We start from the raw sequence: 25,873 nt of genomic DNA on the forward strand, positions 1-25,873 counted from the left end.
CTGAATAGTACCTTAGATTTCCTTCACTTTGGATTGGAGCACCTTTAGTCACTTTATTTGGACTTTGTTTCTTTTTTTGGTCAACATATTTTCACTTATTGTGTTTGCGAGCACTATATTTATATGTTTTTCAAGTGATTAGCACTTTGTGTGTAGCAGCTGCATTTTGTAATATTTTTTATTTTATTATTTGGTTGATACACCATTAGCGTATATATATAGTATATATTTTCACAGTGGCTAGCACTGATCGCTGTATAAATATCAGTGGTCCCAAAAAAGTGTCAAAGGTGTCCGATCTGTCCGCCGCAATGTCACAGTCCCGCTAAAAATAGCAGATATAGCTATTAAAAAAAATAATAATAAAAATGCCATAAATCTATCCCCTATTTTGTAGACACTATAACTTTTGCGCAAATCAAACTATAACCGCTTATTGCGATCTTTTTTTAGAGTACTCATTGGCCTAAACTGATGAAGAAATTTGTTTTTTACAATTTTTTTTTATATTTATTATAGCAAAAAGTAAAAAATATTGCTTTTTTTCAAAATTGTTCGTCTTTTTTTGTTTATAGCGCAAAAAATTAAAACCGCAGAGGTGATCAAATACCACCAAAAGAAAGCTCTATTTGTGGGAAAAAAAAGGACATAAATATTGTTTGGGTACAACGTCGCATGACCGCGCAATTGTCAGGTAAAGCGACGCAGTGCCGTATCGCTAAAAATGGCCTGGTCATTAAGGGGGTAGATGCTTCCAGGGCTGAAGTGGTTAATATGTACATTCTTAAGGGAAAAGGGAAATGGGATAAAACACTGAAACCTTTAAATATATTAAAGGTGAAGTTTAGCATTTTTTTCTTTTGCTCTACAGCTATAGGGGCACAACTTACCTGTATAATAAATGATGTTTTACGTTATGTAAGCAGTTGGATCCTAAAAAAAAAATCTTCACTGCAGAGGGGCCCCATCCTCTTTCTGTGGCTGAATTTCCAGTGTTCAGATGGTTAATAGTATGGGGTCCAGGTTGAGCGGCTGTGAAAAAGTTCCTGATGATGACCCACCCACCCCTCCTCCCTCCTCTGAGATAAGTTCTTTGATTGCTTTCACTGCCTGTAACATTATCTGTGAATGGGAAGAGTCACATAAGTCTCACTTCCACTCACAGATCACGTTATAGATAGTGAAAGTAATCAATGAAGTGTGAGTGAAGAGGGGGGTGGATACCTGTCTGGAACTTTTTTACAGCAGCTCATCCTGGAGCTCAGGCTGTTAACCCCCTGCATCCCAGAAGTTCAGATACAGGTAAAGGATGGAGCACCCCTGCAGTGAATATTTCTCCAGGAACAAGCTGCCTGCATGATAGAGGACATCCTTCATTACAAGTAAGTAATGTTGCTAAAGCTGTATACCAAAAGAAAAAGTTAAACTTAATCTTTTTTTTTTTTTTTTTTTTTTTTTTTAGTAAATTATAAACATGTTACACTCGCCTGCTCTGTGCTATGGTATTGCTGCCCTGAACCTCCTCCTCTAGGGTCTCCTGCCGGCACTCTTGGCTCCTCCTTCTCTTCTATGTTGTGCCCCTATAACAAGCCGTTTGCTCTGGGGCACACCTGCTGGGCATGAGCTGTGTGTGTCCATAGACACAGTCAGCATGGCTTGGCCCTGCATCCTCTCCCTCCTTGCAGGATTTGAGTGACAGCAGCAGGAGCCAATGTACATGATGTACACTTCCTTAACACACTATAGCTGAAAGATGGCTACATTGCAGCTCTGTTGTTCTGGGACAGTGTCCATGGACGTTTTCCCGGAACCACACCCCTCACGCCCCCCCTGGGGTGTACATCCAGCATGCTCTGTGATCGCTGTGTCCTTAGGACACAACTGAACACAGATCTTGCTAAAGGGCCAATCACAGAGGCCCATTATTATGTTATCAGCTGTGTCGAATCACAGCTGATCACAGTGTAAACAGACTTGCCGGTTATCGGCAGTACTTTCCCCATGCGCTCTCACAGCGTGAGGAGAGGAGAGCTGGTAACAGGCATTCCTAACAGGGGATATGCACACAGATAATCAGGGCACTGATCATCAGTGCCCCGATTGGAGGAAGGATGGGGCAGGATGGAGGAAGATTGCTACTAACAGCAGAGGAATGAACACATAATTTCGTCCCTGTAGTTAGGTTTTAAACAGAGCTTCTTCAGTCACTCAAAACTATTCCATTAGAAGCTGTTTTGCTATTTGCTAGTTTTGAGGGATGTCCAACAAAACATATATATTTTAAGGAAGAGTCCTTCAGCTGATTGAGCATGACACTACGACTCTTTGTGGCGAAACTTTGTTGAAGCCTCGTGGGTTATAAAAAGGTAACAAGTGGCATTTAAAATGTATTTTTAAAAGATTAAAATATTATTAAATGCAAAACTAAAAAAAGTTTTATATTGCAGCTTACCAATCATTAGATGTGGTGGCTGCATCCGTTTTCTTTTCTTTGGCTTTTTAACTTCTGTTTTCACCTAATGATCTGGCCTGGGGCTATACAAGTTGTGTTTGCCAAGTCATATCAATGCTGTATGAGTCGAGGAATGTTGATAATAAAGTGTAATTTATACCAGGTTTATGTATTCCCTGAGATCTCAGACTTTTTTCAAGGGTTCCTACATGGTAAAAGGTTTGAGAAAGGCTAGTCTATGGTGTTCTATTATTAATGTTTATTAGAATATGATCCGTATTTTTCCTTGGTTCTATTTTCTGTCACAGGCAAAGTGATTGACGTTGAACATGGGATAATTTGTGAAAATGTTCCTATCATTACACCAAATGGAGATGTCGTGGTGTCTAAATTAAACATAGAAGTAAGTAAAGTGTGTTAACTTTTTTTGAAATGCATATTTTAAATGTGTATGAGGGTGTGACTATAGATGTAGAAGATGGTGTAGCAAGAAGAAAAACAATGGGATGTGCCCAAATGAGATACCTATTTAAATGTAATCAAAAGGAATATTTATTTATTTTATTTATTTATTTCAGGTACTTATATAGCGCCGTCAATTTACGCAGCGCTTTACATATACATTGTACATTCACATCAGTCCCTACCCTCAAGGAGCTTACAATCTAAGGTCCCTAACTCACATTCATACATACTATGGACAATTTAGACAGGATCCAATTAACCTACCAGCATGTCTTTGGAGTGTGGGAGGAAACCGGAGTACCCGGAGGAAACCCACGCAGGCACAGGGAGAACATGCAAACTCCAAGCAGGTAGTGTCGTGGTTGGGATTCGAACCAGTGACCATATTACACAATTCATATCTAGTTGCTTCCCATTCATCTAATTTTGTATTTTTTTACACAGACAGTGTTGATAGGGAATCCCTCCTGCCCAGACATTGTATTCTCCCAGCGTGGGGGGGCGCAGGGGAAGCCCCGCCGGGAGAAGACAGTGATTATTGCTAGTGGCTATAGCAGCCGCTAGAGATAATTGCAAGTAAACCTGACAGGCTGGTTGTACCCAAGTTGATCGATTGATCAACTTGGTACATTCGGTCTGCCCGTACGTGGTTCGAATCCCGGCCAGTTCCTGCTGAACCGTTTATGAATCGCCTTAGGCTGCTCATTGCTAGAACAACCAATTGTTAGTTACCAGTGGTGGGAGGAGGTATTTCAGCCTTTAATTTTTTTGAAAAAACTGTGATTAGCAGATTAGAATATCCAAGGGACACCCAAAAATGCTGTACAAAGGCATTAGAGCAACTACTTTACACTGCTGCAGAAAAGGAAAGACGTGATTTAGCATTGGTAAGAGAAATGACATTAGCCAGACCATATTCATATATCATGTAGCTAAAGCAAGATGTTGAAAAGCTATATATTCCTTTATAATATTGTAAAAAGTTGATATACAGTATATTATTGGGGGAGAATAGTTTACAGAAGTGTGTAAGTTTTATAAAAGACTGGTAAAACTGCATTCAAATGGGACAGAGAGTGAGAGACATCTACTGTAAGATTTTACAAAAGCACCCCTGGCTAATTTCAGTTGGTTTTCCATAAGGTAACACATGCTAAAACTTTCAGGCTAGCAGAGCATTCACGTAAAAGAATATTTACCCTTTAAATAAAAGTTGAACCCCTTTAATTTATAAAAGACATCAATATTAAAGAAGAAATTCACCTGCTTACCTTATGGGTTCCTCACAGTTCAGATACTCACCCACCTAGCAGATCCAGCGTTGTCCAGCTGAGATCCTCTTCTCTTCAGCTGCCACTCAGGTCTCACGCCACCATGTTCCCCTCTGGCTCTTCCAGGTTCAGGTTCGCTTTGTCTGCCCCCCTTTTAGTAAATGGAATGACATGCAGTGCTCATGGTGCCTGGTGGGATATGGACATCACATATCCCAGGAGGCACCGGGGGCACTGAAGTAATTGGAGTGGGGGAGGACAGGAAACTTCCTGAAAAAGGTTTAAAGCAGTTTCTGTCATCTTTGTAAATGCAACAGATAAAACATTATTTTTTTCTGGATAAAAATAATTACTGAATACATTTGGATAATAAAGGGAACATAAGTCATTCAATGTGTAATTAATTTAAATGATATTTGTAAGGTACAGCATATTGACACAGTGCATGTATGGGGCTTAAATGCATGCTGATATATAGCAAAAGTCTGAAACATTCTGTTTTCAAAAACAAGTGTGTCTTCTGAACATAATTACAGAGTAACCACATTTCATTAGAGATAATTACAAGGTATTTGCGTACAATTTGCATTTAGCTGTTTCTAATTAAATGTGGTAATTAGTCATTTGTATACTACCTTAAATATTGCACAGCTTTTTAGTAACATTGTTTTGTTCTCATTTTTTAACTGTAAAATGTTATTTATTTATTTTTTATTATTTAATTACAAGCAATGACAATATAACAATTAGGTGGGATGTACTGACGCTGAGAATTGAAGATACATAGAGGTAACATCAGATTTGGGAGAGAGTGGTTTACATGGGTTTTAAGGGGGGTGAAGGTAAATGGCAGATCATGCTTATAGTTATTTAAGCCACAGGTGTGAATAAAATTGATGTAGCCCCAAAATTTGTTAGGGATGGCTCTGTCTGCTCTTCATAGTGTAATACCATAGGGTAGATAGGTCCCATGCAGTCCCCTTTGTCCATGGCAAGAGTAACCCATGCAACATGGGGTTTTACATAGGTTTTCTCTGTTTGCACAAGAAGTCTATACTGCACACCCCATTTCTGGTGGTGGTGGGGGAAACCTTTGAATGCAATGTTACTATCAACCAGGTTCAAGTCCTGGCTCTCCTGGACTCAGGGAGCATGGTAACCTTGGTACAGGATTTTTGGTCCTGTGAGGTGGGAAACATTATCAAGATGCTACAGGTAGCTTGCATTTATGGAGAGACATTGACCCACCCATTGGTGTCTGTGTCTATTACCACTATCAGTGGAACTTTTCAATATGAGGTTGGACTGATAAGAAATCTGGTACACCTAATAATGTAGGACCTGACTTTCCAATATAGACAATGACAACGACCCCAATAGACAACTACCCCAAACATACAGCCAATTTTATTAAGATTTATGTTCAGTATACAGAAGAATAAGGAGTCCTGGAAGTGATGGTTTGGCCCCCACAGAGCCCTGATCTCAACATCATGGAGTCTGTCTGGGATTACATGAAGAGACAGAAGGACGCGAGGCAGCCCATATCCACAAATGATCTGTGGTTAGTTTTCCAAGATGTTTAGAACAACCTATCTGCCGAGTTCCTTCAAAAACTGTGCAAGTGTACCTAGAAGAAATTATGCTGTTTTTAAGGCAAAGGGTGGTCAGACCAAATATTGATTTTATTAGGATTTTTCTTATGTTCATTTACTTTTAATTTTGTAAATTGATAAAAATAAACCATTAACACTATTTTTGAAAGCATTCATAATGTACAGCATTTTTTTCACACCTGCCTAAAACATTTGCAAAGTAGTGTAGTTCTATGATTGATAACTGGTTTTAATACTCTAGCTGTATTAACTTTCTTTTTTAATGTCTAGGTAAAGGAAGGTATGCACCTTCTCATTACTGGCCCAAATGGTTGTGGCAAAAGCTCTTTGTTCCGAATTTTAGGAGGTCTATGGCCAGTTTATGAAGGAGTCCTTTACAAGCCACCTCCACAAAATATGTTTTACATTCCCCAAAGGTATGTAGCAGGTGAAAGTCTCTTCTGCTTTATGTCATTCTTACTCTTTTGCAAGAATGTAAAATATAGCTAGTAGTTGTTAGTCAGATCCAGTTGGACTTGTTCTGTAATGCTGAATATGTGTCATAGCTTATTCAAATAACTTCTTCAGTTCTAATGAGTTTGGAATATACTCCTGCATGTATATCCATACCGATAGAACAGTCACCTTAATCCAGTCACCAAGTAATGTGTCAAGGCAGGTGTTGATTGTCCAAGAAGAGGATGGAGGTGTGAAAGTTGTGGAACCACCCTGTTTTAGTTATATAATTGCGTGATCTTTCTGGTAAGTATTTGAAATGGTGAGAGAAAGGATGCAATCAATCTTAGAGGGACATCTTCCAAGTATATCTTGCATGGTGTAGATTACCTGAGATAGAAACAGTGGTAAAAGGTCCAATCAATAGGTTTTATCATTTCTAGCTGTTGCAAACAGTAGAGTTGGGCGAGCGGTTCGGGCTAAGCAAAAGTTTGACCTGAACATTGCCTGTTTGGCGAACACCCGAATTTGCAGGGCATTCGGCGGGTGTTCGCCCCACCAAACACTCTGCCATGCACTGCGTTCTGCACAGTGCATTCTAAGCCCTGATGGGGCAAAGCTTTGAGTGAGTGCTTTGGGGCAGGGGAGGCTCTGCCCCAAAGCACCTTGTCCTCATGCTGATGGGGACAAGGGCCTTATCCCTACAATCCTGGGCTGTGGTTGTGGAGGTCTGTGGGCATGGGGCTTATCGGAATCTGGAAGGGCCCTTTAACAAGGGGGCCCCAAGATCCCGCCCCCCACGTGAATGAGTATGGGGTACCCATTCACCAAAAAAGTCAAAAAGTAATGAAAACACAGACAGTTTTTCACAATTCCTTTATTAAAAAATAAATCACTGTCCCCCATGTAGATCCATCGTCAATCACGATGACGACACCACTGCCAGACCCTAAAAAGAACAAAAATTGCTCTGCCGTTAACTAAGGCAAACCGCCGAATGCCTGGCTTGCCTTTTGACAGTTCTTATATAGGTTAAGGGGGGCGGAGCCACCTGGCGACAGCACCTGGTGGCATAATTAAAAATGCATTATTAAAATGACTGCTCCTGTAAAAACAATCTTTTTTAAAAGTTTGTTTTGCATTGGTACATGTCCCCAAGGGCAGTACCCGGGCCCCCATACCCTTTTTATGGCCAATTACTTGCATATAAGCCTTTAAAATGGGGACTTTTGATTTTCCAAGTTTGGGTCCTATACTGCAGACTTTAATGGGGTTTGGGTCAGAACTTTTTCTTGTAACAGCTAGTAGAGTCCCTCTTTAGTGGCACATAATTATTGACATCAGAAGAGTGGTCACCTTAGAATTGTAATCAGATGTATTTATGGCTGTGATGCATCTTCCCTTGTATGCTGGCAGGATAGTAATGCTTGGATCCCCACTAAGCAAGAGTCCTCTTCTCAAGTGGGGCCATGTTGGAAGGAGGTGCTGGACTGGGCCACTGAGACCCACAGACAGAGTTGTTAAGCCTTTTCTACTGATATGTAGTAATTCTGGAAAAACATGACACATTTAATTTAGGTTGGATTAAGGTGTCTGTGTTACCTGTGTGGATATACATTTTGCAGTATGTTCCTAATGCACATTAAAGCAGAATTCCTGGTATGGATATTTTTACATAGTTACATGTAACTATGCATATATCATACCTGTGGGATGCCCCATGGAAGCTGGAAATCACTGTAGTAAGCACCACTACTACAGTTTTATCCACTAGCTTCTGGGGCCTGTGTGGAGCAGCTGCCCTTTTGCACTGTGAGCATAAGGGGTTGTCTGCCCAGCATGGCTGCCATTCAGATAATGTTTTGAATTTTCCAAATGAACGCAAAGCATTCTGATTGGGCAAGGTGGAAAGCATGATGCCACCACCATGCCTCACCACCATAGCTTTAACTAATATAGATGGCCGCGTGACCAACATTTGCACAATTCAACCTATGCACTTGCACAAGGTAATATATCGAAATGTTGGTAAAGCAGTTGAAGTCATTTTTAATGGCTAAGAAGGTTCACTGGCTCAAAGCTACAAACCCTTCAAGGCATTTGGGGTAAGGTAAGAAGTATATGTAACTGGATTACCATTTAGTCATTGTTACACAGTTCTGTCATACTGTGTACAGTGATCGTTTCTTTGGGAAAGAAGGTCAAGACAAGGAAGGCTTGAAGGAACATACACTGTAATGGCGTGTAAACACGGGCGGACTTTTCGACCGGACTGGTCCGATGGGACGAATCCGTCAGACAATCCAACCGTGTATGGGCTTCATCGGACCTGCAGCGGACTTTTTCAGTCGAAAATCAGACAGACTTTAGATTTGCAACATGTTTCAAATCTTTCCGACGGACACGAGTCCGGTCAAAAAATCCGCTCGTCTGTATGCTGAAAAACGACGCTAGGGCGGCTATTGGCTACTGGCTATCAACTTCCTTATTTTAGTCCGGTCATATGTCATTACGCACGAATCCGTCGGACTTTGGTGTGTTCCTGTGTCCGTTCGTTCGAAAGTCCATCAAAAGTCCGTCGAAAGTCCGTCGGAAAGACCGTCGGACCTTTGATGCCAAAAAGTCCGCCCGTGTGTACACAGCAAAACATTTATGGATGAATATTTTGCTATTATTGAACAAATAAACAGTGGCAATAATTTAAACACCAGACAATAAAAATCCTTAGCCAACGCTGTAGAAATTAGATGCATTTTATTTTTCAAAATTAGGTGACTATAATTGTACTGTCACATTGATTAATGTTTGATATATAAATAATAAGTAGCCTAATTTTTATTCTTTTAATATGCCTGTAGTTACATTTATATGGCAGTGAACATAAAAAAAATAAAACATTTCATAATTTCTTCTGAACTATGTTGCATACAAATTGACTTATTTTATTACTGAGAGGTAAAATCTCAATAAAGGTTCTTTAACATAGCTTGAATTTGAATGAATGAAGCCAGTATAAGACTAGATCAGTATGTGACCTGAGTCTAAAGCTGAGTCACTGCACGTTCACTCCCAGGAAAATCACAGAAACAGAATATAAACAGGATTACCTCTATAGAGGGTAATCCTTCTTACTGCTGCTTAGGCTTTCATAGGCTTCCTCATTTCCCCATATGAATCAATGTGTGTTTAACTGCTACAAAAATCTGTTTTGCAGTACAGAGGTTTTAAAAACACATGATCTGTCCCGATTCCTGCATATTTAATTTATTCTAGTTAAAGCCTACAGGAATCTATAAATATATAATCAAAGCTATATTAGTGTTGTATATACATTTTATGTAATATGAAATATGTAACTAATGGAACAGTCAAAAGATTGACTAAACATCCTGTATCTCGTGAAGTGTGTCTGTAAAACACTAGAGAACATTTGTATAAGATAAATGGCTGGGACTTTAAATGAGGTAAAAACATGAGTCAAAAATGAGTCATTTGTAAAATGTATATATATTTATTAACCAAACAGTAAATAATACCGTATAAACATACATAGATTATGAACTTACAAATGGCATGTTACCGACATTACATTACAATACATTATGTGGCGTGGGACAGTGTACTCCATGATCTAAAATCACTTGAAAGAGAAGATGGTACAATGACATCAAAATGGATGAAAAACGTAAAACGTCCATATGGAACACACTAGAACCAGGTTCTGTTTCACAGGTTTCCAACTGCGCTGAAATGTGAGTATATGAAGAATGGGTGATTCCATTCTTCCATAGATTATTATCATTTTTAGCATTATATGGTTATTCACTAGACCATATTGGCTTTATTTATATATTCTTTTATAGATATGGATGCACCCACCTCTGAGGAAGTGGTTGATCCACGAAACATGTTGGGCATATCAGGATGCATCTTGTTTCATATAGACGTTTTAAGTTTTTCATCCATTTTGATGTCATTGTACCATCTTCTCTTTGAAGTGATTTTAGATCATGGAGGACACTGTTCGATGCCACATAATGTATTGTGCTATGATGCTAGGATTTCTCTTTATGAATATTGTATCAGTAACACGCCATTTGTATGTTTGTAATCTATGTATGTTTATACGGTATTTTTTACTGTTTGGATAATAAATATATATACATTTTACAATTGACTCATTTTTTAACCTAATGCCCTGTACACACGATTGGACATTCTGATAACAAAATCCATGGATTTTTTCCAACGGATGTTGGCTCAAACTTGTCTTGCATACACAAATCTTGTCGGAAATTCGGAACGTCAAGAATGCGGTGACGTACAACACGTACAACGAGCCGAGAAAAAGGAAGTTCAATAGCCAGTGTGGCTCTTCTGCTTGATTCCGAGCATGCATGGAACTTTGTGCGTCGGAATTGTGTACACATGATCAGAATTTACGACAACGAAATTTGATGTCGGAAAATTTGAGATCCAGATCTCAAATTTTGTGTGACGGAAATTCCAATGGAAAATGTCCGATGGAGCCTACACACGGTCGGAATTTCCGACAACAAGCTCCCATCGAACATTTTACATCTGAAAATCCGACCATGTGTACGGGGCATTACTGTTTTTACCTAATTTAAAGTCCCAGCTGTTTACCTTATACATTGCAATAGGGATGGAGATGCATATTGCCCGTGCGTTTCATGTAAAAACCCAATATTTGCCCTCCTCCCCCCTTTTTAGACTAGAGAACATAATATTTTATATAGCCCTAAATTAACTCAGTTTTAAAAGTAAATAACACTACAAAATTTATGTTATAAACTTTAATAGCCAAGAGGGCCATCTTCTGTGCACCTCCATAATTAAATTTCATATTGTTACAGGGGTCTGACTTTATGGCCTAACTCAAGCAACCTAAACTACCTAAACCCCAATTACCACAAATGCAATAGAAGATGTGTTGCTTTGTAAGCAGATTTCTTCTTCATTTCAATTTTAGCTCTTGTATTACTCCCCCCTCTGCTTTGTACTTTTGAGCTACTTAGTGCAGCCGTCTGGTTTCCTTACTGAAAACAGATAAAATCCAATTTTATTATCTTGCATAAAAGTATCACTTTTCCTTGAGTTTACCTTCAGTATCACTCTGGATTTCCTTTGATCCTATAAAGCAGGGTTTTAAAAAAAATGGTTCCTGCTCCTTTAAAGCATGTTTTACAGCACATGGGAAGTAGGGCAGAGAAATCAGATTGAACACCACATTCCAATTTTTTCTAAAACAAGAAGTATGGGGGGGGGGGTAACAAACCCCAGGATTTTTAAGGTGTTTAAGATAGAAAAAGTGTGAAGACAGTTACAAAATCAATAAAATTGAATATTTTATTACAAAGATAAAAGACATGAGGAAATTAAACCATCCATATCAAGAATTGTATGTTCCATTAAGAAGCATATATATAGACACTACCACTCAACATGTTCTGCTTTTTTAAGCTTCTTCAGGAGATTCTGGTGGGATGTATAATATGCTAAGGATAACAAAGAAGACAGGAATGAGACCTCATGTTGATTGTTTTGATCAAACGAAAAAAACAAACAAATCAATACTATAATATTGGCATAAGATCAGTATGCAGATAATCAATAAATACAATAATGGTCAGATGAAACAAATGTAAAAAAGTATATGTAAATATGGGAAGGGATGAATCTTACCCAGGCTGCTTGGAGAAAAAAAGGAAAATTTATTATCAAATACTTACCGTAATTTTCCTTTCCTGATGGACTCCATGGCAGCCTACGTGTGGGTTAACCCCGCCTCCTCTCCAATGCTATACGACCCCATACCCTATAAGATTGAGCTCACCTGAATAGACTGTGTTCCGTAACTAGCCTACTCTTTGACCGATGGGTGGGGACTCCGTCTGCCATGGAGTCCATCAGGAAAGGAAAATGACGGTAAGTATTTGATAATAAATTTTCCTTTTTCCTGACAGACTCAATGGCAGCCTACGTGTGGGAAATAACTAGCCAATCCACACGGGTGGGCATGCTAAACAGCAATAAATTTCAATTTGACCCGTCAACCGACAGGAATTATAACCACAGAAGATAGCAAAGCATGCTCAATATCGTAATGTGACGATAAAGTTTTAATAGAGGCCCATGAGGCCGCTTTGTAGATCATGTCTGGAGCCACATGCCAGGCTGCTGCCCATGAAGTCGCTATACCCCTGGTTGAACGTGCCATCACTGCTTCCAGAAGATCCAGGCCCCTAGTTCTAAAAGACTGATGGATGAACTAGATGATATAGGCCGCAGTTATTCTAGCTGAAGCCCAATTCAGTTTGTTACTGCCAAAGTGCAGGTCGGCTGAGTGTCTAAAAACGGAAGAAGCAGCTTGCAGGTATACCGACAGAATTTTTCCCATGTCCAGAGGATGAACTTCAGCGGACTCCTGGTCCTGAATGTTGTTAGGATGATCTCTTGGTCTTTATGGAACTTTGAGGTAATTTTTGTATTTGAGCTGAGTCTAGGAATAAGGACCATCCGGATCGGAAAGAAGGACAGAAGAGGTTCTTTGTAATTTAGTGGCGCGACCTCCGAGACCCTCTTGGCCAAGGTAACAGCTACAAGGAAAGTTATTTTAGCTGAAAGGTCTCCAAATAGAAAAGCGGGGAAGGCCCCGTATTTACTGAGTTCAGTCAGTGAGTTGTGGACAAGAGGAAGATCCCAATTGGGGAACCTTGGTTTAGTTTGAGGGCTGAGTTTTAACTCCCTACGGAATCACTGCTGGATAAAAGGGTGAACAGTCCACGAAGTACCGGAGAAGGCCGACAAAGCTGAGACTCGGACTCTTAGAGAGCTGATGGATAGAGACAAATAAAGAAAGCCGGAGATATCCTGAGCCTTGGATTTCTTCCTGATCTGCCCGAAGAATATGATAACTTGACCAATTTGGCCCATCTTCTTCTATAGACCTAACTCGTGCTCATCCCCGTAGAGCTCATGAAAGTGGAAATCATCCTTGACCTGCACCCGAATCGGACAAGGGTGCAGGACTGCCACTTGAGAAGGAAAGTCCGGCCCGAGAGGGAGATGCAACGGGTCCCGAAAGCTGAGCTGGCACAAGAGGGGAAACCAAGGTTTGCTTCCGCCAGTAAGGGGCTACTGCCACCATTTTGACTGCTTACGCATGAGGTCTCGAAAGGACCTGAGGATTATTAGGAGCTGTGGAAAGGTGTATGCCCTCTTGAAACTCAATTGATCTGTCAGGGCATCCATTCTGGAGGCCTAGCTGCCACGACCCCGAGTGTAACTTTACCAGCTTGAAGTTACCTGGGAAGAGAATAGATCCACTTCAGGATTGACTCCCAAGGACAGAATCCACTTCAATGCCTGCCTGCGAAGAGACCACTCGTTAATGTCTTAACCGAATGCGCCATAAGAAATTCGCTCGGACGCTCTGGACCCTGGGGAAGTAGGCCGATGAAATGTTGTCTAGGCCCAAAACCTGAAGGGCTCGACCTCCCAGAATAGTGTGGAGCTTTGAGTGCCTCTATGACTCCTCACATAGGAGATTGCCTTTGTGTTTTCCATCTTCATCTTTTTTTTTTTTTTAAATCTCTTTCGTCGAGTATAAGACATACAAACAGACAAACACCAGTACATCTACCACAGCACTGGGGTGTCGTCCATTCTTAATAATACTACTTAATAATACTGATGCCGAAATTCCATAATGTACTGGCCCGGGTTGAGAGAACACGTACCCTTGAGCAAGATCCGATCTGCAGAGGGCTCCCCAACCGGTACCGCTGGCATCGGACATGACCTTGACACGTAAGGTGGGGCAACAGAGTGGCAATTGGGCAGGTCTTGCGCTGAAGCCACCAGAAGAGGCTGCTCCTCATCGTTGATGAATAGGTTGACTGTTGCCTCCTGATTTCTATTACTGCAGAAAACCTGACTGGAAAGGGAATAATCTCCGCAAGGACCACTTTACCATAGAGGTCGCGGGAACCGACGAGCCGATAGATTCTTGCACTATAAGGCCCTCAGCCCTGAAGGGATTAGAGACCACAAAATTCTCTCCTGGATGACAGTGATCTTCCCCACTGGGAGAGAGATGGAGCCTGTAGCAAACTGGGCCCCAAAGAACATCTGGCGCTGGATAGGTGTCTTTTTCCTAGATTTAGGAGCCAACCGAAGCTGGTCAAGGTGGAGATTAACTGTTTCCTGTGAACCAGCAGCTGGACTTTGTCTTAGGACAGCAACAGGAGGACCTAGGAATAGTGATAAAGACGTACCCCTCTCCTTCTGATGAGGGCCATTATGGCCAGAGGAATTTTGCGAAGACTCTGGTGAGGTTATCAGCCCGAAAGGGAGGTAGAAGAACTGTCGATGGTCTTGACAACTTGGAGCCGGAGGTATTGAGAAACTCCTTCGCCACCTGAACACGGAGAAAAGCATCTTTAAGTCAAATGAGATTAGCCAATCGCCTGTCCGTACAGATGGTCGACAGAGCCTATATTTGGATCTTCTGAATTTATATACTTGTTACTTAGATGTTACTTAGATCTAGCACTAGATGCCATAAATCGTTTAGCACTGTATAACGAAGAGGGGAAGGTATACCCCCTGGAGTTTTTCATCCCTTGGGATGTGTACCACTGCTCCCTGAGACCATAGTGAGTCCACGTAGGACAGTAACGTCTGCTTCTTCTCTTCCGACCGAGCTTAGCAGAGTGGAATAAATCTGGGTGGAGGAGTAACAGTGAAGGACCATGCGTTGCTTGAACAACCATTTTGACGACCCGTCGTGATTGAGGCCACCCAGGCGTGCCGGAAGAGGACCAGACAAGCCCCCCTGCCCGAACTGTCTGGGCGGGCGTAACCTAAAAGCATTAGCCGGTTCACCACTACCGGACGTCTGGTTGTTAGCGGGTTTTTCGGAAGGGCACTTGCCCTCTGCTCCAATTCTTACAGAAGCCCCAGCAGGCCTTTACAGCAAGCTTCTCTCAAGCGTTCGGCACCTTCTGTACTGGGGACTCTTCAGACCGAGCCGGTGCCTCTCGTGGGAAAGGTGTAACCATAAGGCCCGTTGAACCGCAACTGAGGACCCTTTAGTCCAAGCCAACAGGGGGATCGGATTGACGCCAGCTCCAGCTCCCTAACCGCTTCACTTATGTGTTCTGAAACTCCATTTGAGAACAAAACCACGTTCTCTGTCCTGGTTTCCGTAGCCCTAGACATAGCTGCTAGAGCCAGGGCAGGTTTACAAGTCATGTTGGCATACTCATACGTCCTTCTTGAGGTCTTGATACATTTCTCTCAAGCCTGTCCAAAAGGACACAGCATCTTTTAAGGTAGAGTAACCTGTTTTTCCAGACGCAACAATGCTGCATGTGTGTTTTCCAGATACTTCGCTCTTTTACCTTGAAGGGATACAATCTGGAGGTTTTGAATGACATAGAAGTTCTCTTGTCCATCTTGCCCCACTACCCATTCTTTAACTCCGTAAAGAATACAGAGAGAGAGAGAGTGTTCTTTCTCCAGGCGCTTAAAGAATTGGTTTGCTTAGCTGGGGGTGGAAGGATTTACCTACTTAAGGGCTTCCATAATCGCTTTGACTCGTGGAGGAACCCGAGAGACGTCAAGGCTTCCGACATATTCGTCCCCCCCTAAATCGCCAACCGAGGAATCTGGAGAAGCAGCGTAAGGCTGGGAAGGACCCAGATCCTTTGGGCCACATCAGCCAAGGAGCCAGGTAGAATATACAACTGGCTCAATGTGTGAGATGTATCCCATTTCCTTAGGGACTGCTGCATCACACATTTCACAAGAGACTCCACATCATTGTTATCTGTCTCTTATTCCCAAAACTGCCCAGGCATAACACCGGTCACATAAAGACTTACCCTCGGGAACTCGTGTCCCATATCTCCAGCAGACTCTGTTATCCGAGCAGCTGTCATGGCGGTGGGTGTGGTGACTGGAGGAGGAATGGGAACGTCTCCTCTAGATGGAGGAGGAATGGTAACATCTCCTCTAGTTAAAGGAGGAATGGGAACATCTCCTCTAGTTGGAGGAGGAATGGGAACATCTCCTCTAGTTGGAGGAGGAATGGGAACATCTCCTCTAGTTGGAGGAGGAATGGGAACATCTCCTCTAGTTGGAGGAGGAATGGAAACATCTCCTCAAGATGGAGGAGGAATGGTAACATCTCCTCTAGTTAGTTGGAGGAGGAATGGTAACATCTCCTCTAGTTGGAAGAGGAATGGGAACATCTCACCTGCTGTTATAATGTTGTGGCCTGGCAAGGTCTCTGTCGTTCTGGATCACGACCTGAGAAGGCTGAAAAATAAAATGTGGGGAGGGGGAAGGCGAGACATGAAATTAAGACGCCAATACTTTGCAACCGTAAGCTCAACCCCTCCCCTCACCTGCACGTACCATGTGCGTGAGGGCTGGCCACACGAAGGCGGAGACTTGTCCATAACCTTTGGACAAAACGTCAAGAGACGGACGGTCTGCAAAAGACCTGAAAATGCCAAAATGTACCAGAGCCAGCCAAAAGAGCAAAAGATTATATAATCTTGCTTACCCCCTTTTTTTTTTTAATAGTAAAGAAATATACTTATACATTACTTCCATCTCTTTTTTCTTTTTTTTTTTTTTTTGAAATACACTTATTTTATTTTTATTTTTATTTAATTATTTTTATTTATTATTTTTTTTTTTTTTTTTTAAGAAAAACGTTTCCCCTTGAGGGAGAAGGACTAGGCACTCTGAGGCATTCATCAGGGCAGACCAAGGCTGGAGGGGCTGGAGCTGCTACTGCTCACTGCCTGGGGAGATCCCATTTGACAGGAGCTAGCAGCCGTTTTCGAATCCTGCGCCTGTGACATCACCGCCCCCCCACATCGCGCCTGCGCTGTGGGGAGGTAGCCGAACGGCGCCCGCACGGCCGCCGGGGTGCCCGTCAATCTGCGCATGCGTGAGCCAAGCCTCGCGCTGAGGCTCCGGCGCCTGCGCAGTGACGGTGGCGGCCATGACTCGGAAGCGCTGCGGCGAGCTGGAACGCAGAAGCGTTCCAATTGCCATGAGGGGTAGCTGGGGATACGGAAAGGCACTGGTAAAAGTGAAAACAGGGGCTACAAACAAAAAACACATAGAAACGACTGCCATGAATATAGGAAGAAAAATAGAGTCGCAGACCTTGCCAGCCGTTGATGCGTCCATGTTCAGGCATACAGAGGCAACCTCCCCTCCACCAGTGGGGTATCTAGTGCCTTAAAAGCTTCTCGCCCGCCCGTGGCTGGGTCCTGAGCTGCACCGCGAAGTGGTATGCCAAATCCCGGAAATATCCAACCGGACGTGAACAGGAACAATCGTGTGTGTAGGTCCATTGGAGGAGGACAAAAAAGGAACACAGTCTATTCAGGTGAGCTCAATCTTATAGGGTATGGGGTCCTATAGCATTGGAGAGGAGGCGGGGTTAACCCACACATAGGCTGCCATGGAGTCTGTCAGGAAAACTTGATTCAAGATGGAAAATTATACGTCACATACATATTCAGAGCGCCCCACCCAGGGGTTTGTTCTCATGTGGTCGCAGGAAGAAGTAAATTTAAATACACATATCCCTGGGAAGGGGGAACAAGGAGGTATGTTGAAAAAGGATTAGGTATCAATTATTGATATCAGAGGATATCAAAAACCAAATGGAAACTATAAAATAATAGCATAAGGGTTACCTCGAATAAGTGCTAGAGGGATTGAATCAATGTTAATGTCCTGCTGGTCAGAAATCAAGTCCAGCATGGAGTGTGCGTCTAAGGAGTGTCCAGCTAGAATATGGAAGGAGCATATGCGGCTGGACCCACTTAGTGTAGATGGCACTGTTCAAGTAGTACTCACAGAGAGGAAATCTAGGGAGTCATAGAAGCAAAAAGAAAAAGGCCAAGACTAAATATCTTGATGAATCAATAGCTAAATCTGCTATTAGCAGGACAGATGCAGAGCAATAACTTACATACATTGAGAGAGCAATTGTGTAGAGAGAGAGATAGGAGAGATGTTTACTCTCCCACTCGCAAAGCACCTCTGACAGATAGTTGCGGCGGATGACCGCATTCATGTGTTCCTCCCGTCCCGGCGGTGACGTCAGACGCGGACGTGAAGTGAAGATGCCCGTGTGCATGCGCCAGTTCTACAAAAGCGGCGCGCAAAGTGTGCCGCTGTTGGCGTCACAAGCATCCACACCATTTTTGTTAAGGGAATGCCCTACTAGGATGAATTGGCCAATAGGGGTAAAGCCATGCAAGCCATGCAAGTAATGGAAGTGGCAGCGGTAAGGCTGCAACCACACATTACAGTGCAGGAAAAGGAGCAGTAGAAAATAGGACCGCATAGGCAGGCCAGGGACTGATACCTCTAGGGCCCCAATCAGCTGGATGATTGATTAAACACACAGCTAGCTTAGTGCCCAGGGTGTCCATACGGCCACTAGAAAAACAAACAAAATAGGTGGGTGCGAACACAGAGAAAATGCATAAGGGACTTATTCACATGCTCAAACAATGTGAATATAAGTAATAGACACTGTACGTTATATTTAGAAAAATAGTTAATTAATTTGCAGCCCCGAGAAGATTCATAGATACCCACACATTAAAGAGGAAATATATAAGTACATGGCACAAATATATCAAAATCCTTACAGCAATAGCTTAACATTGTCAGACGTTAAATACATTAAATATAAAGAGTAAACTAAAGTTTACTCTTTAAAGTTTACGGGGGGCAGCAGGGCACATTACATGGGGGCAGCAGGGCATATTACATGGGGGTACAGCAGAACACATTATTGTAGTGGAGTGTTTTTTTTCACATGGATGAGCGAGTTTGGGGTGGAGGAACTTGACTGGCCTGCGTGGAGACCTGACCCTACCAAAGCAATAAAATTTTTTTTTTTTTAACCACTTACTGACCGGCTCCTGTACATATACGTCGGCACTTTGAAGATGGATATCTCGGTAACGGCAGCAGCTGCTGCCACAACCGAGGTATCCATCTTTTCAGGAGCCAGTCATGTTTACGATAATGGTGCTCTCTGCGGCGGATTCGCTGTGAGATAACCGTTATCAGCGGCGGGAGAGGTGCCACCCGCTGTTTTCCCGTTTACCAGAGCCGTCGGTAGTGGCGGAGGCGATTGGGACCTGTCATGTCTTTAGTATGGAGACAAGTAAGGGGAAGATGGCCCCCACCAGTCTCCATACCATAGGAGGGTGGGAGCGACGTCATAACGTCAGCTCCGCCCATACGTCTTAAAGGGCCATTTTTTTGTTGTCATTTTTTCAAATGACAACATTTTAATTTTTTTTTGCATTTAAGTCCAAATATGAGATCTGAGGACTTTTTGACCCCAGATCTCATATTTAAGAGGTCCTGTCATGCTTTTTTCTATTACAAGGAATGTTTATATTCCTTGTAATAGAAATAATAGAATAATAGAAATAAAAGTGATCCAATTTTTTTTTTTTAAAACAGTGAAAAAATAAATAAAATAAAGTAAACTAAATAAGAAAAAAAAATGTTTTAAAGCGCCTCGCCCAGACGAGCTTGCGCGCAGAAGCGGACGCATACGCGAGTAGCGCCCGCATATGAAAACGGTGGTCAAACCACACATGTGAGGTATCGCCGGGACTGATAGAGCGTGAGCAATAATTCTAGCCCTAGACCTCCTCTCAAAACATGCAACCTGTAGAATTTTTTAAACGTCGCCTATGGAGATTTTTAAGGGTAAAAGTTTGACGCCATTCCACGAGCAAGCGCAATTTTGAAGCGTGACATGTTGGGTACCAATTTACTTGGCGTAACATTATCTATCACAATATAAAAAAAAAATTTTTTATTCAAAAAAAGTGAATTTTTTCCCAAAAAAGTGCGCTTATAAGACCGCTGCGCAAATACGGTGCGAAAAAAAGTATTGCAATGACCGCTATTTTATTCTCTAGGGTATTAGAAAAGAACAATATATAATGTTTGGGGGTTCTAACTAATTTTCTAGCAAAAAAACTTGTAAACACCCAAATCTCAAAACGAGGCTAGTCCTTAAGTGGTTAAAGTGCACTTCTTTTGACGATATATGCCCAAGGTGTCAAGGAACAGGTGATTTGATCCACATGATGTGGAGGTGCCTAAAGCTATTCAGGTACTGGACAGAGATACTGGAGGATATTAACCATACCTTTGGGCTTAAGTTGGACCTGGACGGTACTATATGTTTGCTGGGGAAAATAGAGGAAAATAGCGTGCCTGTAAACTGTTAAATAGCAATAATAAGATGTTTATTCCAAGCACGAAAGATAATAACCCAGAATTCGCAATCAGTGAGGCCCCCGACATCAGAAGAATGGACTAAAGTGATGGATGCTACAGTATGGAGGGAAAAAGTGGCATATATTAGACGGAGGAACCTGGATACATTTAAAGATGTGGAAGCCTTGGTTAGATAAAATGGGATGCCCTCCATAAAGGGAATAACCAGGGAGTGGAGATCTTATCTAAAGACTAGGTGGATATGAACGGGAAAATGAGGGGTGAGCAGAAAGGACGGAGGGAAGAGGAAAATAAGAGAGAGAATAGAGAGAACACATAATACATTTGTGTAGTATTCAAATGGACACGGTGCATGGATGGGATCGTTTACACTTTATTATAAGGAATACTATGGGGGAGGTGAAGGGAGGGGTCACAAAAGGTTAGAGAATTACAGAGGGGTTGGATTTTGAAGTACTGGTAGCATTTTTGTGTTTTCCTTTTTTGTTAAAGGAAGCAAATATGAATGGTGTATAACAATGTATTGAAGGCTATTTAAATTTGTAAATCACCCACGACATTGTAAATATGCTAGAGTAATATGCATATTGGTCTTAGGTGCCTCTTGGTGGTTTTTGTAAAAATTATAAAAATAAAGGAATTAAAGTGCACTTCTTTGTAATATATGCACATTTCCCCAATGTTTTTTTCCTACAGGTTCAAAAAAGATAAAAACATACAGCATATTTGTGGGCTGAAAGGTGTTAACCCTGCCCAGATGTCTTTTACTAAACTACTTAACCACTCTTTTTCTCATCTCCATAACATAAGGACTAATTGTTCTGTAGTCCCAAAATAAAATCTGAGAGAGTTAGTTAAGTTCCTTGAGATAACACAGAAAGTATGCACAGGACGCAGGATAGCTCTGGATTTCAGAGTGGATCAATAGATATAACAAAACTCTTTTGCCCTGTACACACGGTCGGATTTTCCGACGGAAAATGTGTGATAGGACCTTGTTGTCGGAAATTCCGACCGTGTGTGGGCTCCATCACACATTTTCCATCGGAATTTCTGACACACAAAGTTTGAGAGCTTGCTATAAAATTTTCCAACAACAAAATCCATTGTCGGAAATACCGATCGTGTGTACACAAATCCGACGCACAAAGTGCCACGCATGCTCAGAATAAATTAAGAGACTAAAGCTATTGGCTACTGCCCCGTTTATAGTCCCGACGTACGTGTTTTACGTCACCGCGTTCAGAACGATTGGATTTTCCGACAACTTTGTGTGACCGTGTGTATGCAAGACAAGTTTGAGCCAACATCCGCCGGAAAAAATCCATGGATTTTGTTGTCGGAATGTCCGATCAATGTCTGACCGTGTGTACAGGGCATTTCAGTGGTATATTTGAGGTGATTGTAGCCTTATTAGTGCACTTGCAACAAAAACAGTTGAGCACTGTGTCGTTATACTTTTTGTTTAGTACTTCTTGGACCTTGAAGGGGACACACCCCGATAGCATGTCCTGAAAATTTGGAAGTTAGTGCAGATAAAAAAAAGTATCACAGATGGTACGCAATTGTTCTTAATGGTATATTTAAAAGAGCAAAAAAAGTTAGTAAGAGAAGTTCATTAATAGGGATTTCATACATGTTCATTTGATATCAGTAGGCATGCCTTGTAGGACATTGTTATATCATGTAAAAAAACCAAAGTTGGTTAGGCACTTAGTTGTATTTGGATTCTATCTGTAAACTTCTTAAAGAGAAGCTTCACCCAGTTTTGTAAAAATTAAAAATCAGCAGCTACAAATACTGTTGCTACTGATTTTTTACAAACCAGGTACTTACCAGTCCATGAATTTCAGTGATGTCTTCCCGCAGATGATTCCTCTCATTGTTGAAGGTCCCCAGTGCCAGCGTCTTGGATTTAGAAGCCAGGTGTGATTTCCTGATGAATCACAACGGGCTCCTCGCTGCGCATGCACAAGATCACGGGGCATATACATTTTTAAAATATTTCAGGTAACTTTCTGTAAATATAACATTCTCATTGATGGTTTACATCCAAATCGTAGTAAACTTTTTAACCAGAGCATTGTTTTACAGGCCGTACATGTCAATAGGAACTCTAAGGGATCAAGTAATTTATCCTGACTCAGTGGAAGACATGCATGAAAAAGGATATGGGGATAAAGATCTGGAACGTATTCTTGACATTGTAAATCTTAACCATATAGTGCAACGAGAAGGAGGTACATGGCATTTACTTTTGGCAAACTGATTTCATTCACAGATGTAAATTTGAAAGAATTATTGAACATTATTTTTATTAATTAGGATTTATAAAGCGCCAACAATTTGCACAGCGATTTACAACATGGGGGCAGACAGTACAGTTACAATACAATTCAATATAGGAGGAATCAAAGGGCCCTGCTCATTAGAGCTTACAATCTAGAAGGGAGGGTCAAGTGATACAAAAAGGTAATAACTGTGGGAGATGAGCTGATGGAGAAAATGAAAATACAGTTGTTTATGTGTGTAGGATAGGGGAGCTAGGGAAGAGGTGGAATTCCTTATGGGTTGAGCTCCAAGGTGATGAAGTTAAGGGGAAAATAATACTGGGAGTATGATATAGGCCCCCTAACCTGAGGGAGGAGGGGGAGACGGATCTCCTATCACAATTTGGATTAGCAGCAAGGATGGGAGGTGTTATCATAATGTGGGATTTTAATTATCCAGACATAGACTGGGTGGAGGGAACCACGCATTCATCTAAGGCTAGCCAGTTCCTAAATGTCTTGCAGGACAATTTCATGGGTCAGATGGTAGACACACCAAAAGAGCGAACAAAAGTTCTGGATGGCTTAACTCCAATGTAAAAATGCATATAAAAGCAAAGGAGAAGGCCTTCAAAAAATACAAGGTTGAGGGATCATCATCAGCATTCAGACTTTATAAGGAATACAACAAGAAATGTAAGGGTGCAATTAGGGAGGCTAAGATAGAACACGAAAGAGACATAGCGAAGGAAAGCAAAAAAATCCCAAGAAATTCTTTAAGTATGTAGACAGTAAAAAAGGGAGGACAGACATATTGGCCCCATAAAGAATGAGTAAGGTCATCTGGTTACAAAGGATGGAGAGACGGCGAAGGTATTGAATTTATTCTTCTCCTCGGTCTTCATGAGGGAATCGGGGGGGCTTCAGTAACCAAAACTGCTGTGTTTATCTTCATGACACATCAGAGGAAGCACCTCCATGGTTAACAGAGGACAGAATTAAAATTAGACTTGGGAAACTTAACATTAATAAATCACCGGGACCAGATGGCTTGCACCCGATGGTACTTAGGGAACTCAGTCAAGTAATTGTCAGACCATTGTTCCTAATTTTTACTGACAGTCTACTGACTGGAATGGTACCAGCTGATTGGAGAAAAGCCAACATAGCACCAATATTTAAAAAGGGCCCAAAATACATACCTGGGAATTACAGACCAGTTAGCCTAACATCAATAGTATGCAAGCTCTTGGAGGGGATGATAAGGCACTATATACATGATTTTAGTAATGAGAATGGTATAATTAGCAATAATCAGCATGGATTCATGACAAATCATTCTTGCCAATCTATTAACCTTCTATGAGGAGGTCAGTTGCCTTCTAGATAAAGGAAGGCCCATAGATGTATCTGGATTTTGCAAAACCATTTGACACAGTTCCCCATAAACATTTGTTGTACAAAATAAGGTCCGTTGGCATGGACCATAGGGTGAGTACATGGATTGAAAACTGGCTACAAGGGCGAGTTCAGAGGGTGGTGATAAATGAGGAGTACTTGGAATGATCAGGGGTTGATTCTGTGCTGGGACCAATCCTATTTAATTTGTTCATAAACGACCTGGAGGATGGGGTAAACAGTTCAATCTCTGTATCTGCAGACAATACTAAGCTAAGCAGGACAATAACTTCTCCGCAGGATGTGGAAACCTTGCAAAAAGATCTGAACAAATTAATGGGGTGGGCAACTACATGGCAAAGAGGTTTAATGTAGAAAAATGTAAAATAATGCATTTGGGTGGCAAAAATATGAATGCAATCTATACACTGGGGGGGGGGGGGGCTCTGGGGGAATCTAGGATGGAAAAGGACCTGGGGGTCCTAATAGATGATAGGCTCAGCAATGGCATTCAATGCCAAGCTGTTGCTAACAAAGCAAACAGTAGTGTAGTGTGTGTATATATATATATATATATATATATATATATATATATATATATATATATATGAATTGCTTCACCTGACAAAACATTTGTAATTCTGTTTAGCCATTCCTCAGATTCACTTACCCAACCAGACAGCCAGGCCCCTAAACTTACTTTTTGCCAAGCATTACAACTTTGTCAGTGGTCTTCCCTGACCTCTGATTTAATCGTGAAAAAGCAGCAGCACAAATTACTTTGCTCTCTTCCCTAAGTTAGGAAGATCTCTACGTTTGATTGGCAGCACTGTATAATGCAGTAGAGCCTATCTCCCTTTTATTCTAATATAAAGAGATTTACAGGAGGTAATATATGAAGTGTGGGATTTAAAAAAAAACATTCATGTTTACATAGATGGATGCAACATTGGTGCTATGCTGCATCAGTCCCCCATCACCTCTACACTGAGTACTGAGCAATCAAAGGCCACTGATCGTTAAGCTCTTGGTCTTCAGCGAGCAGAGAGCCGGTGACCATCAGTCACTCACTGGAGCGCAGGGCTGTGGAAGGGGCAGGAGCAGCTGGCAGTGCGCAGAGAGGCTGAGCCATATGAGTGAATCCTAACATTAAAATGCAATTTGAGTGTTTTTTGCATTCGTTTCCATCAGAAGTCTCCAAACTTTCTAAACAAAGGGCCAGTTTACTGTCCTTCAGACTTTAGTGGGCAGACTGTGCTAAGTGGGAGTAAAAAAAGTCCCAGTGTCAGTGGAAGTAAACAATGCCACATCTTTAGTGGGAATAGTGCCCCATCATTGGTGTCAGTGGAAGGAATAGTGCCCCATTATTGGTGTCAGTGGAAGGAATAGTGCCCCATCATTGGTGTCATTGAAAGGAATAGTGCCCTATCATTGGTGTCAGTGGGAGGAAAAGTTCCCCTGTTGGTGGTATTAGGGGGAGGAATAGTGCTCCTATTGGTGGTAGTGGGAGCAATATTGCCCCATCATTAGTGTTAGTGGGAGGAATATTGCCCCATCATTGGTGTCAGTGGGAGGAATAGTGCCCATCATTAGTTTCAGTAGCAGGAATTATGCCCCCATTGGTGGTGT

General features: G+C 41.7%; 1 protein-coding gene across 1 annotated transcript in view; it reads left to right on the plus strand.

Moving 5' to 3' along the window:
- Window positions 1-25,873, plus strand: part of ABCD2 (ATP binding cassette subfamily D member 2) — a 66,753-nt gene that overhangs the window by 26,471 nt on the left and 14,409 nt on the right. Inside the window, exons 5-7 of the mRNA XM_073619686.1 lie at window positions 2,761-2,855; window positions 6,075-6,220; window positions 22,671-22,816. Of these exons, the coding sequence (XP_073475787.1) occupies window positions 2,761-2,855; window positions 6,075-6,220; window positions 22,671-22,816 (387 nt within the window). The remainder of the gene's footprint in view (window positions 1-2,760; window positions 2,856-6,074; window positions 6,221-22,670; window positions 22,817-25,873) is intronic.

The sequence above is a fragment of the Aquarana catesbeiana genome, linkage group LG03 (genome assembly GCF_042186555.1).
Source record: "Aquarana catesbeiana isolate 2022-GZ linkage group LG03, ASM4218655v1, whole genome shotgun sequence".
NCBI classification, from domain to species: domain Eukaryota; kingdom Metazoa; phylum Chordata; class Amphibia; order Anura; family Ranidae; genus Aquarana; species Aquarana catesbeiana.